We start from the raw sequence: 15,174 nt of genomic DNA on the forward strand, positions 1-15,174 counted from the left end.
GGAATCCAGCGCTGCTGAACAGCCTTCAGTCCTACATTCCTTTGTGGAGGAATAGTGCCTGGACTTGTGTGACATGAGGGGAAAGGGCTACACAGAAAATCTGGAAACCAGTCTGTCTATTTTGGGCACCCAAAGTTGATACTGGTGGCCAGCAGCATTTTCAGGAGAATCCCAGGAAGAGTGAAGTGTTGCCTTGCATGGCCCAGTGTTACCAATGAAGTTTTGCTTTCTTAGATTAACTAGCAAATTGGAAAATTAATCATGTACTGGTTGAGAGTAGAAACAGCAATAAATTGGATTTGTTTTAGTACCTATTTTTTTCCAGGACACTGTTTATTAAGCAAGTAAAGTAAGAATATGATCAGAAATGCTTAGGGATATATGGGCTTTGGTGTAGCTGGGTGTGATTGCCAATGACTTTCACACCCCTAGGTATGAGTTATATTTGATCACATGGATGTGCTCTGGGGCTGGTGTTAGAGTGGCAGAATAAGTACTGCATTGCTTCTGCCTTTAAAAATAAAAGGAAAAAAGAGAACAAAAAGCAGTGAAAGGATAGATTTTGCACGTGTGTTTTGATCCATGCTGTGAATCAGTAGGTGTGAAGTCCAGCAAACACAGTATGTTGAGGAATCACACAGGTGCAGGTAGTGGTCTTGATATTAAATTTCAAGCAGGGTCATGTGGCTTGGGATGTTGTAAGGATGTGTATGTGTGACCAGTAAAATTGATACAACACCTAGACTGAAAGAGAAGTGAGCATTCCTTCTTTCTGCATTTATGTTTGAGGATTTTTTTCTCCTAGCTCCTAAGCCAGGTTTTCCTCAGCCACTAGGATAGCCTGAGAACACCATGAGAACACTCTCTTCCTTAATCTTGTGCAATTTGGAGGTAAAAGGACAGAAGTAGGCAGGTGGTAGAAGATAGTCCCCTTCATTAAAAATTATCTATCTCATTAGTCTTGTTATTAATCACTATGAAATTTTGGGACTTTGCAATTTTTAAATTGCATATGTTTCAGACTTGTTATCTCATTGTGACCTTTAAAAAAATATCCATAACCTTGCATCAACTCCATTATTGTACCTTCTTTTTCTCTGATCCTTTCTTGCTCTCTTAGACCCAAATTTTTATTTTACTAGTCCATGACATTTTGCTGCTTCTAAGGTTTTAAGGGCCTGACCACAATTTCTAGATTCTGGGGCATTGTCTTGTCTATATAACCAAATTATGTTTTATAAAATGAAAATGAAAAAAAATATATTTTATTGATTGATTTCATACTTTAGAATTTTATTGTATGGATCATAGTAATACTCCAAAATACCTTGGGATTCAGTTTCCATGAATGATGCCATATTAAGGAAATTAAGAAGATAGCAGATAAAGTATTCTGCACTAAAAATCGCTGTTTATTTGGATTTTCCATATAAATTCAGGCTTTAAAGTCATACATTTTGAAATGGTTTTAGTCTGTATTTGAACTGCCTGGAAAAGTGCTGGGCTGCTTCTGTCCTCTAGAGGCTGGACTCAGTAATGACAGCCCCACGTGCTGTGCGGATTTAATTCGCGCTCTGCAGCGGGGCCGGGGGCACGGATGCCCGCAGGGGATTGACTGATCCTGCCAATGACACAATGTTTGTGACCGAATTTATGTTCTGCACACGTACAAGGCCTGATTTTCCAAAGCTCTGAGTGCTCAATATTGAACAGACCTTAGTGATGGGTGGGTGCTTAATATTTTTGATGCTCTGAACAGGCAACCTTTTAAAATCTTACCTCTAAATTAATTTAGGCTGTTGTTGGGACTCTGTGTCTATCAGACTGCCCAGCATTGTCAGTTTATGGTAGGAGAATATTTTCACATTCCGAAAAAGAATTCTGAGGAAGAGTTTCTTCACAGAAAGGGTTGTTAAACTTCGGGACAGGTTGCCCAGGGAGATGCTGGAATTGCCCTCCCTGGACATGCTCAAGAAACCACTGGATGTGGCAATGGTCTGCTTCAGAGTGTGATGGTTGGTCAGAGGCTGAACTCGGTCTTAGAGGTCTTTTCTAAGCTAAATGATTCTGTGAGAGCTTTCAAGAAATTATCCTGCAGTTCTAGAATAATTCAACTCATTATGGTGTAAAATGTAGAATGACTTCTACTTCAATATCTACTAATATAATTCTTCTGTGATAATAAATACAGTGTTGTCAATGCAAATATTTGCCAGGCAAAAAACTTATTGCCACCAGATTTTCAGTTTTCATTGTTTCATCACATTAGAAGGATAAGAAATTATTTTGTGGTGTTTAAATACTGTGCACTTCTTAACCATTCCTATTGCTTTTCAAAGCATTCAGTCAATATTAAAAAAATATTTTAAAATATGATATTATCTATCTGTCACGATTCAAGTATTTGTAGGATTCTCTGACTTCAGAGTAGCATCCCATTGTGTGCCATGGGATGTGCCAATCTGACAACATTCCTGTAGTTTGCTCTAATTCATTTTGGCAGAGAAAGGGAAGTCAGAGGGAAGCATTCTCAGGAAGCATCAGCACCGCCCTTAGAATGCTGAGACTTCTGTAAAATTTAAGTTGGTTACATGGAAAATCTTTTCTTGGGGATGTTTTTGTTTAAATTAAAAAAAACTGATCCAGTCTTTTCCTTCTTTCCTCTGTAAACATACAATCCTGGGCAGTTACTTTTATCACAATGTATGGTTTAGGAGGACTGGTGTTTTCAGTGGTTGCTACTATTATAATCTAATTAGAAGGAATAATTTTAATCTATTGTAGTTTACCATATTTACAGGCTTTAACTTTCCATGGAATCCTAACAAATCTTGTTCACTGCATTTCAGTCTGTTATTATCTGCATGTTTATCTTACTCTTTCCAAAAACAAGCAGCTAACTCAATCCTGATATCCAACTGCTTCAAATTTGTGTTTTAAAATAATATGCCAGAATGTAGAGAAAAAGAACCGTGATTTTGTTTGTTGGAGAGGTAGAGCTGCCAGCAACAATTGTCATTCCTAATAGGGCCCTTCCTCTGTTTTTTTTTTTAGCCCAGTCATGTAGAATTGCTATGCATTCTTTTGTAAATCTGTTATAAAGTGTTCTAAAATTACACTGAAATATTTTGGGCAATATTTATCATATAAACAAAAAAAAAAAAAAAAAAAGGCAATTTCCATATGCCTCCAGCCTTTTTATTTTCTCTTGTTTGTGTATTTCCCCTTGTGGGAGTAGAATGATGTGCTATTGAAAAAGGGCTTTCCAATCTTTTTCCACACTGGTTGCACAATAGTCAGACTTTTAAAAATTCTTCCAGTCATGTTTCTATTGTTCTGCAGTGGTATCTGTTACAAGTATTTCTATGCATTTTAATTGCAAAAAAATTCAGAACATTTTCTTTAGCCTTAATTACCCTTAGCTTTTGGCCTCAAATAACAAATGATGTCATCCCAAAGTGCTTGAGCAAATAGCTCTCCCTCAGTTAAATGGGAAAGGGTTTAAGGCAGGTTATGCTCAGTGAGGGGTCCCTTAGTGTGCTAGGATTAATTTTGCAGACATTGCCACAGGATGCTGTTGAATTGCACAATGGACTATTAAATCAGGTTAGGGTTGTTCTCCCTCCCCCGTATTTCCCTGCAGAAGGAAAATGACAGGCTGTCTGCATGGGAAGCATTGTGCTGCAATAAGAAAGGGTTGAGAGTAGAAGTAAAACTGGAAACTTTTCTAAAGACGTTACTTCATTATAATTTCTGGCATTTATTCAAATTGCATTGTGAGGATCTTGGTTTGCATTTTTAATAGCTGTTTGAGATAAAATTTCTATATTACAGAAATACATTATTTTAAAATTGAACCTTACAAATTATTCACTTGTTGTTAAAGAATAAAACATAGATAACTTTGGGGATACAGTTGTTGGTTCAGAATAATTTCAGTTCAACAGAATTTTTCTTGAAAAATGACTCATCCATTCAATTTTTAATACTCTTTGCATCATAAATCTATTCTTCTTTAAAAGTGCAGTTTCATATTACCCCTAATCCAGTGTAACAGAAGACTGCTGCTGAAAGATGCAGTCCTGCCTTGCTCCCTCAGAAACAACATGTGGCCACAGGGTGAGTCACTTTGGTGTGCTTTTGGAGCAGGGAGGAGTGTGCTTGGTGGCACATCACTAAGTTGAATAATCTTAGAGAACTTTATTATATTCATATGTATAAACAGATACAAAACTAAACAGAAATACTGAAAGTAGACATTTGACTACAAACATTTTCTGACAGTAGAAGGAGGCGTCTATACAATACAGGGAACTGTGAGGTCTGGGGAGGGGTAATGTTATATGAAGATTGCCATCCATGGATCACTGACAAATTGTTAATTTGATGGTGGTCAGAAGTAATTTTCATATAATAGCTGTTTGGTTTAGTTCAGTCATTTCCTTTTCACCATAACATACTCCTACATCTGATGCTGACTTGAGCCTCTAGGAATATAGGACTTAAACTTCTCTGGTCATTAAGTGCAATTTCCTGTAGAAGAGATTAAGTAATCCAGAAAGGTCACAAGACCATTCACTCCCTTCTCTCTGAACTCTACAAGCCTCAAAACATCCCCAAATATCTGCAGACAGACTTGAGATTTTTGAGAAAAATCTCAAACATGACACTGTGACAAAGAAAGTGAGCAGGAATGAAACATCCCTGCCGGTACACTCGGGGATTCTGGAAGGTCTGGCTTAGGCAGCAGGGAGGACTGGATGCTCAGTTTCAAGACCTGTTGCAAAGCAGCTGGATATAGAAATGGCTGGCAGTGTCAAAGTAGAATTCATGCATCCAATTCCACTTTCCCATCTGGACACAGCAGCAGCTACTCCAGAAGTGCCAGTAAATGTGTGACCACAGTGGGAGGCAGCTGCTGCCAGGACAGCCTGCTGGGTGCTCTTTGCCACTCCTGAGAGAGAAGCAGCCACTGGAGTGGAGCTGTTCTGGAGGCTCTCACCCACTGGTACTGCCTGGATGACCCCAGCAAGTGGAGTATGTCTCTAGAGAAAGCAGCAAATTAAAACCAAAGAATGCTACACACAGGGGCCTTTTCCTGTCTTACTGAGGCACAGGGTCTTTCCTGACTCCAAATCTAATTATTGGTTTAGCCCAGAGCATGTGTGCAAGACATAAAAGCAGGCATCTTTATGACTTGGTGCTTTAGTTTCCCCGTCTATAAAATGAGACTGGTAATACAGATTTTTCTTTGAGAACTCTGTGTTTCATGAAATTTTGTCACATTTCTCAAGGCACAATGGTTTAACAGTTGCCTTGAACAAGATAAGTATTCATAACAACCGATAGATTTGATTCAAATTTCAATTCAATTTTATGGCTTGACATTGTTTTCTTATCAGTTGATAACCTTTCACTTGAGCCTGGCCAGATCATTTGAAACTATGGCATGCTATAATACAGAAGATTCCATGGAAACAGAATTTTTGTGACCCCTGACACAGGTGGAAATTTTCATGCCCTTGCTAGGAGTGTCCACATCCATGTCACACTTGTTAGTTTTGTTCTTAAGGTTTGATCCTGGAGGATGGTTCTTCCTCTATTTTATGCTCTGTGCTCATCCCATAGATAAACCATCCCCATGGAAGTGGGACAATTTCATGTAAATGGGTACTTTCAAAAGATCTGATTTTCTGTCTTCAGGTATCTTGTGGATAAAGTTCCAGAAGATCCTCACTTGGAGGGATTTTTGTTCTGGGATCTCTTTTAGCACATTGTCTGCTTGGTTCACTGCATCTGGTGCTCCTTTCCTAACAGTGGGCAGTGTCTGTCTGTAACAGGAGTTATTGACTAATTGCAATATTGTGATATTGCAATAGTAATATTGTCTGACTTAGCTGAATATTCTGCAAGCCTGATGCATGGTTTTTGCCCCAAAGGGAGCTGTTTGAATGATTTCTTTTGCAGTTAAGGTCAGTCTCTCTTGGGACAAAATTCATTGCTAGAAATATGAACTATGGATGGAGCATAAGTTCAAGAATGAATTTTCTGTGAGCAATATAAAGATTTTGTAGGCATTTTTAACCATATTACTGCAAATTTTTTTTTTTGAGTTTTCATGTTTTTATAGGAATTGCTGAGTTCTCACTGTATCCTCCATCTGGGAACAGCTGGTTGGAAAGGAGAAGGGAAAAAAAAACCCCAGATTTTTAGCTTTAAGCAAGACGGGAGAGTGGCTACCAAAAGCAGCTGTAGAATGCAGGGTATTGATATCCATGACTTTTGGATATCATGCATTCTATACTACTCAGAAACAAGAGACTGTTGTAAAAAGGACAAAAGAACCTACAGACAAGCAGAGTCCCCACAGCCACTTCTGCCCTTCCATGAGCTTGCAGCAGTTTGGAGACTCCAGTTAGAAACATTAACTGCAGTCATTCGATTCCTGTCTCTGCACTACTGTTTTCCACCAAAGAATTCAGTGGAAATTATTATAAAAGGATCCAAAGCAATGCAATACTTCTGTATTCAGCCAGTGTTCTCACAAGATAGGTTGGACATGCTGGCAGCATGGAGGAATTGTTTTTCAGATGTGTCATTTTGTTATTAGTTTAGGCTGAACTGTTGGGAAGGAAGTATCAATGCTGGTTTTATCAGATGGCATCTTTGCTTTGTGCTGCTAGGTTTGAGCTCTCAGTTAATATGACCAATCATTTTGCTGCTTTCTGGATACTGCCAGGGTAACCAGTGGCAGCTGTGAGTTCTTCAGGTGTTCTGTTAGCAAGGCTTTGGCACTAATTGTTGTGTGTCCTTGTTAAAAACATCATAGGCTAATGCATCAACAGCTCAGATAATGCTAATTTTGTCTTCACTTAAAAATTACAGCTTCTCCAGCAGTCTAGATCTCAGTTAACAGAAACAGCCAAACAGTTTTCCCCATGGTTTAGAAGATTTAATTGCAGATCTATGGCATTATGTTCAACAGGGAATCCTTGCTTGTCATGGGTGGTTAGGGGAAGCAGAGGTATTTACTGACCTGTAAATGAACTGTACATATGCCTTCCTTTCTTTAGCCATGATGCTGTGGTATTTTATGTCCTTTGTAATTCATTCAAACATAAAAGGACTGGTTATTTACAGGTTTTATGCAGCCTGACTTGATTAAAAATAAAAATGCTTATATAGTTTTGAAGCTTGTTAGATCACTTCTGAGTAATGCAAGGAGAAAGTAAAGCAGGAATACCCAGACAGAAGTGTGTGGTGTACAGTGAGAAAAGGTGCTAAACTTCCATTCTGGCCTGGATGTACCTGACCATCAAAAACAGTGGAATTCCACCAAGAGACTTAATATTCTTTTTCAGAATTCCAGCCTGCAGGGGCAATGGAGATCAAAAGTAAGAACCTTTTGATCCCAGAGCAGCAAAGAACCATGGCCTAATCTTCAATTTTTGCTAAAAAAAATGTTCAGTGTAAAAAATTTAATTTCTGTTCATATCACAATGGAGAGCAATAGCTATCCTAAAGTCACAAACCTGTTTTCAAAGGTAACTCTGAGTGCCAAGGCTGCGATCCATCAACTTAAACAAACAATTTAAGAAAGCTTTATCATATTATTTTCACCACTAGTCACAAAGGATGGCAAACCTGTGATTTGTGTAAAACCAATAGTAGTTAAAAATTACCAGCTGGTCATGTTTCCTTTCAACTGATTGCCTTAGTGGTGGTTTTACATACTGTTTTAATCCAAACTGTAATGTCTTTTATAAAATATTGATGGGTTTGTCTATTCCATTAGGATGATGTTTTTGTCCAAGATCAACCATAGCAAACAGAATGTACTAAAATCAAGGTTTTCAAAATAACTGGAGTTGAGTGATATGTAAAAGTGATGTATGACAAGGCCCTGGGCTGTCTCATCTAAAACTGAAGTTAGGGCTACTTTGAGCAGAGGGTTAGGCCCAGTGACCCCTGAGGACTATTCCAAGTTCAACCATCCTGTGCCTTGGCGGAGCCTTGGGCTGCTCTGTCTTTTATATGACTTTGAGGCAAAGGGGAGGAAATTAATGTAATTTACTGATATATTAGACCACCTTGCATTTGATATTTATCAGAAATGTGATTTTATTTTAAAGAAAAGTATTTTCATCAAAGCATGTAATATCAGAATTAACTCCAGTTGAAAAAGTTGAAATATGTATTGCCACGTATGACTTTCTTTGCATTTTCAGCAATTGAAAATGTTGTGATATATTCTTCCAGCTTGTCTTCCTTAATTAAAGAGGAATTAAAGAGTAGCTGTGGGAGCTGGTGTTGTTTAGCCTGGAGGAGGCTTAAAGGTGACCTTATCACCCTCTACAGCTACCTGAAAGGAGGTTGTAGCCTGTGGGGTCTCTTCGCCCAGGCAGTAACAGGACGAGAAGGACACAGCCTTAAATTGTGCCAGGGGAGGGTGAGGTTGGACATTGGGAGGAATTTCTTCCCAGTAACGGTGACTTCGGAATGGACTGCCCTGGAGATGGAAGAGTCACTGTCCCTTGAAAGTTTTAAGGAAAGATTGGACGTGGCATTTGATGATCTCAGAGGTGTTTTCCAACCTAATTGATTCTGTAAAGGATGAAGTAATGTCAAAGAGCTATGACTGGTCTTCCTTGGTACCTCTGTTCCTTGCAATGCAGCGAGTGGATCAGGAATGTGGTACCGCAGCACGGAACGAAGATGGGAATTCGGCCCGGTGCTGGTTTGAAGGCAGGAAGGCAGTAGCAGCCCGCCGGTGTCCCGGGGAGCGGGGGGGCTCCCCGGGAAGGGAAGAGAAAGGCGCAAAGCGAAGCAGCCGGAAGGGATTCTGCTCCCTCCCATTGTTGCCGTTTGCAAGGACTGCGCGGGGCGGGGGCGGCGGGGCCGGGGCTCGGGCGAACCCCCCGCCCCCGGGCCGGGCGCGCATGCACACACCGCCGCAGAGTCAGACACCGGGCAGACCGACACACCGGCACGCACCCGGCGGCAGCAGCGCCGCCCCCGCCCCGCCGGGCTCGCTGCGGACCATGGCACCGGGGCTGCAGCTCGGCTCCTTCCTCCTCGCCCTCGCCGCCTGCCTCGGCGGTGCCCGGCTCGCTGCAGGAGCAGCCGGCGGCAGGAGGGGCCCGGCGGCCGATGCGTGCGCAGGGAGGGTGAGTGGAGCGGAGCGGTGCTGCCGGCTCCCCTCACAGGCAGCGCGGCGGGCACGGGGCTCTCGCAAGGCGCGGGCGGTGCGCGGGGTTCCGCGGAGTTCCGCGGGGCTCTGCAGCCGCTCCGGCCCTGCGGGAAGGAGGGAGGGAGGGAGAGAGGGAGCGGCTGCCCTGGGGACACTTCTGCAGCAAATAACGCTGCCCCGGGGCTCTGCATCTGGAAGTTAATTGCGGTCGGGAGAGAGGGTGGCATTTCCCGGCAAGGGATATTTATGGGTTTCTCGCCGAGGGGAGAGGCAGCTCGTAGCCGGCCGGTGTGAAGAAGTCACTCAACAGGTCCTTTAGCACCAGCGCTCTCCACTTCCCCGAGCCGACCTGGATAAAAGCGATCGCTGGGGCTTTGTTATTTTAATGATTCGAGGCCGGTTTGGGGTCTTAGCTCCGGGCCTGATCATTATACAGAGGATGTAGGAAATTTACGGGAGGGGGAAGAGGGGAGGAAGGTGATAAACGTTTTGTTACTGGTCTTTGCCTTTTGTTCCCGTTTCTGGTGTGTTTTGCTGTCAGACTTTTCTCGATTGCTTTTCATATTCTTTTTCCTTTTACATTTTTTTTTAAATATACTTTTAATAACTTTTGAGTTGTGTGTTTTGGTTCGCTCCTTTCCTTTCCCCTGATGGCTGGTTACAGGTTTGGTTGAAGCGTGGTGATCCGGGAGCACTGGAGGGAACACAAGTGACTTTCATTGCTTTTCCTTTTTGTTAGACTGTCACTAAGGATTTTCTTGGTTTCAGATCAGATCCTTTGAGAACGTTGCTGCAACACAGAGTTCAGAAGTTTGTAGGGCATAGTTTAGAAAGGCGAAAGCATCGGGAAATATGTAAAAGGAGAGTGTGAAAAAACAAACTTCAAACCCTGATAAAGCTTAAGATCTAAACCTTTGTGTTGGATGGAACAGTTACAGGTTTAGACTCCCCTGTTTGGTCTTTTTAGCAGAAATGGCAATAAAATTTTTTGGCCTATTACGTCTATTGTGTGTTTCACCAGACATGGGCAGGGTACTCATCAGGCTCATAACACCACTGTATATTTGTGTCAAGTTTTGTATCTTCTGTTAAGTAAATTATAACTGTTAGAAGTCATAGTACTTGACTTGTAATACACTTGAATTAATGTATATTGTATAGAAATATGCAGATGCAGTTTGTTGTGGATTTATTTTTTTTTTGCTTACATAATGACATTGTGTGTGTCAAACGGGAATCTATCACAATGTAATTATTTTAATACAATAATTTTGACAGACTTTTAAATCGGCAAAACTTACATTCTTTCCAATTAGCATAAACTCCCCCTGCTTTGTCTTTATTGCTCACAGCTAATGTACCATTTTAGCTTTTAAAATATTTGTACTAGTTTCTGGTTTTGTTGTATTTTCAGCTTCAAGTTCAGACTTCCCTAGCCAATTTATTAGATACCTTGTGTGATTGTCTAGTTATAATTTTGTGGTCTGATTTTGCAATACCACCCTTGCACATGATTGCCTCTGTACTGCAGGCAGGGCAGCATTTATTAGAGTAATGACTGCAGGATGGTACCCATTGTCTCAGTTGTGTGGTATTTATCTTGGGCTGCATGTAAGTTTTGAGTAGACTTGACATGCTATTAAATGACTGATGGCCCCTCTAACACATTGTCTGCTCTGGAGCAGGGCTGCCTTTGAAGTAGTACCCTGTAGGAAGTAAAGAGACTATTTGCTCTATTAAAATTCCTTGGTATTTCCTCTGTTTAACCACAGGCCACTTCCCCTCTGCCACTCTAAACACTGCAGGGACACTGACTGATTGAAAAGACACAAGCCCTAAGTAATTGTATCCTATTCAAATAGTTATTCTTATTGCAGGTTATTTATAAGTAGTGTCTAATTAATGTATGTTAAGGGCATGAATAAATCTTAACATTTTATATAGAGAAAATAAAAACGTCTAGTTTGCATTAAATGAAGTGGTTGAATTGAGGTAATTCTCAAGGGCATAAATAATCTAAAAGTATATAATTTAACTTTTAATGGTTGTTAAAGGAGAAATAAAATGTAGCTGGCTGGGTTTGTATGTGCATTCAGATACATGCACATTGGGTATTTTCTTCTGCTAAAATTGTAAATGTGGGTTGCAGTTCCCTATGGTGAATCTTTTTTTTCATCATTTGAGTATTATTTTTGAGAATCTGTGATCCATTTTTCTCCATACACACAGTGTTAATTTACATACATGCACAAGTAATGCACAAGTATCTTTCACTGTGCAAAACACAGTTTTAAGTATCCTCAATATTTTGTAGCAGTAAAAAACTGACTTAATGAGAGCATATTTCTGGACTATGGTTAAAAGAATTTTAACCATAAAGGAAGTATTTGTTGGCTTTATTCATAGCTCCTGCAACTATTAATATCTAATGTTTTCAAAACTAAAAACTAAATCACGTTCTAGAAGTGTTTTTTTGTTTGTTTTACAACTTCCATCACAAAATATATTTATAACCTGTATTATACATCTTCTCTGGTAATACACTGGCATTTGTCTTACAAACTCTACATGTGTGTAGCAGGAAAGCAATTAATACCAGGACAAGTAACTTAACATTACTGTGGCTAAGAATTATCAGATTTCAGTGGGTTCAGGATTGTAGAATTTGGATTGAATTTGCTTGGTGTAGGATTCCTTTCATTGATGTTTAATAGGAATTTTGATGTATTCCAACACTTAATATTATTTCACATTAGGGTAGACGTTTGCTTAAAGTAGAATAGCATTGCAAAGTAGTTTTCCATGTGGATGATCTTAAGACCTCATATGCATACCTTCATCCAGAATAAAAGTAGTTCAGAGAAGGGCCTCTTTTAATCTAGAGTAAGTGTGTCCACATGGGGAGCTATTCTGGAAAAGTAGACCCTGAATTTTTCTCATGCTATAAACAAGCCACGAGGTGCACAGAGAAGACAGACGTGTGATCTGAGGATGATTTGAATATATTTCAGATTCATTTATTTGGTGTTAAACACATGAGCAACTTTACTCTCAAGTTGTTTTGTAGATTCTAATGGGACTACGCACATGAGTAATTTTTTTCATATGTTTAATTCCTCTGAAGATCCTGGCATTAAATTGTGCTCAGTGTCAAGTTTAAATTTAATGTGACTGTATGATGAGGAAGAATAAATAATCCAGCATTTTACCAACCTTCCCCTCCTTGTTAGCAGAGAGTTGTACCTTCCTTTGCTCTGCTAAGCAAAGCTGCTCAGGCAGACTGGAGGGCTCTGTTCCCATGCATTCTCCCTGAAACTCCCTGTGTCCCCTTCTATGCTCTTTATGTAAGGAACTTTCTGTTTCCTTTTCACTTCAGAGCAGAGACACTGAAGATTTCCTACTGTTCCACTATTGGGAGCACTGCCTGCTTCATTATTCTTTAGGCTCATGCTGCTGTGTCCCTACATTTATCTCCTCAGGCATTCCAAAGTACACTTCTACTTCTCCACAGTTAGGAATCTACCAAGCACAGAGCTAGGTCATACAGAAATACTTTTCCCATCTGAGGACATGTTTTGGGAAATTTATTTTGGAAGAAAAACACCCTGTAAAATGGTAAGAAATTACTGAAGTTTAAATTTCTCCCTTCTATTTCATGTTATTTTCCAACAGTTAAAAAACCCAGATTTAAATACTCTTGCAGAGTATTTAAAAATTTTAAAAGGTATTAGGCAGAAGACAGGCCTAAGATGGAGCATGGTGGAAGGTGTTAATGTTTGCCATCAGGGTGTTCTTTAATCTATAGACAGTTCCAGAGCTGCTTTACAGCTCTGCAGACCAGATGCCAGCAGTTCCCTGTCTGCCATTTTTGGGGAATTTTTAGAATCAATAGATGTCTCTCTCTGGCATCCAGAACAATGCGATAGCATTTCAGAATTGATGAAATGTGTCACTTAAAGCTTCCTGTGTTCTGTGACTAGATACAATGCAACATGTTGAGTGCAAGGCTTTGCGGGCATGGTCAGTCATGCAGGTAGGCATCTGTATCACTTTTGTTTAAATCAGAGTTTGGCTTCAGGGTCCCTCCAGGGTTTGTTTTGGGGTTTTCTTTTGAATTTCATTTATTGAATAATGTAGCAGAGAAAAAGACCCCATTCCTACTCTAGTGTCAAAAAGTGTTGATGACAATCTGCCTATTTAAATGATTTTAAAAATGCACAAAGTAGCATAAATATGTTCATGTTTAAAGTCACAGTTGACTCCTCAGGAACTGTGAGGCTCTGCAGTGTTTTCAGAATGAGCATTCAAATGCATGACCTAGAGGAAACAGTATGGAAACATATATTTATGTAATTGAAACTAACTCTCCGTATTAACAATGAAATTGTGTATTTCCAACAAAAATGTGTATTTCCTTATGTGTTTGCGTAAAACTGGGCAATCTGAATATGATGATAATTCATCAGCTGTTGACTTAACAGGGTTTCTGCAGTTGAAGTCACTTGGGACTGTTCAGATTTGATTGATTTCCTCTCTAGAATGTGTCCCTTACTTTAGATGCTGAACTCCACTCCCTGCCTTACTTCCCTCCAAATCTGCTTTTCAGTAAGTACAAGTATAGAAACTGCTGGAGCAGACTTGTTAATTTAAACTCTTGAGACATTTATTTAAGAGCAAGTTGTGCTTTAACAGATTAATACTTTATAGTCCACGGGTGAAAGGATGTTAAGCTGTCATGATTAGATGATACTAGCTTTTCTTTAGTTAATTACTTGGCAATGTTAATATAACATGGATGTTACTTACTTAAAACTGCAACATTTAAAGGGTGTTTAATAAGGACCGGCTGTCCAGCAGATCAGTCTAAAGATGATGAAACAAAGCTTTGATGTGAGCTTGCCTGCTTAATTATGCTCAAAGGCTGAATTTTACCCATAAATTTACCATGTGTTTTTAAAAGCAAACAACAGGAGTGTGAAGTATTCCTGCAGAACTGTTAAGTTTGAATGACATTTTTAGTTTTTAAAAGTAAATTTTTTTCAAGTATATTGCTTTGATTTTATATTTACTGCTAACAGTATAATGAGGTGGATCTGAAATACAATTTTTCTAAAAGTTTAGGTTAGTGCTGATGTTCCTATAGCAGTTTTTACATTGGTTTTTTTTATATTTAAAAATGAATATTATGTATTAATACATCACAGCTAGGAAAAACCACATAAAAATAGTATGAGATACTGAATGCTTATTTTTATATCCTTATCTCTATATGAATTATAAAAAAGGATTGAATGGAAGTTTAAGTTACAGTAACCTAAAATAATGTTAGGTTAGTACATCTGAAGTACTTTAGGATTTAGGTTATGGTAATGTGAGACTTGATTTAAGGGTCAAAATTTAAGTGCAGACTTGAAAAAGCATTTTATCCTCTCATGTATATAGTATTTTATAATTGTTTCACTGTCCTCCCCAGATCTCCTCAAAAAGGAGTGGCACATCCTGACACCCAATATTTTATGTGATTTTATCGTAAAAACTTTGACCAGATATATACTTAGTACAGTAGTAAATACAGGCATATGCCAGTGATGGATAGGTACATTGCAATATTCATACAACAGAAACACAGGTATTATCACTCTGGTTAGCCAAAATTCTGCCAGCCAAACCAGGATATAAATGTATATTTTAACATGTCTCAACTTGTTTTTCTTAGTAAATTGTACTTTGAGTGTCATGTCCAAGACACCATTTGTGGATTTTAAAGGTACATTGTTCTCCTGTCACCTCTCATCTCTGCATGGTAGATTCCAGGAGTGTGAGGAAAGTCAAATGTGCATGTTGGGGTTTGTTCTCCCAAAGTTTGATTTGGTTATTAAAAATAATTAAAGCTGGGATTAGAGTTTTATCAGGCATCAGCACATGTTCCAGGAGATATTGTATTCTCTGAAATTCTCTCATTTGAAGGCTATTACAATATCCTG

The 15,174-nt window shown here is 39.4% G+C and overlaps 1 protein-coding gene across 1 annotated transcript in view; it reads left to right on the top strand.

Annotated features, from left to right (window-relative positions):
- The first annotated feature begins 8,975 nt into the window (after positions 1–8,975).
- Positions 8,976–15,174, top strand: part of IL17RD (interleukin 17 receptor D) — a 43,135-nt gene continuing 36,936 nt past the window's right edge. Inside the window, exon 1 of the mRNA XM_041465699.1 lies at positions 8,976–9,167. Coding sequence (XP_041321633.1) covers positions 9,042–9,167 — 126 coding nt within the window. The 5' untranslated portion in view covers positions 8,976–9,041. The remainder of the gene's footprint in view (positions 9,168–15,174) is intronic.

This window comes from Pyrgilauda ruficollis, unplaced genomic scaffold (genome assembly GCF_017590135.1).
Source record: "Pyrgilauda ruficollis isolate IOZ18807 unplaced genomic scaffold, ASM1759013v1 scaffold10, whole genome shotgun sequence".
NCBI lineage: Eukaryota > Metazoa > Chordata > Aves > Passeriformes > Passeridae > Pyrgilauda > Pyrgilauda ruficollis.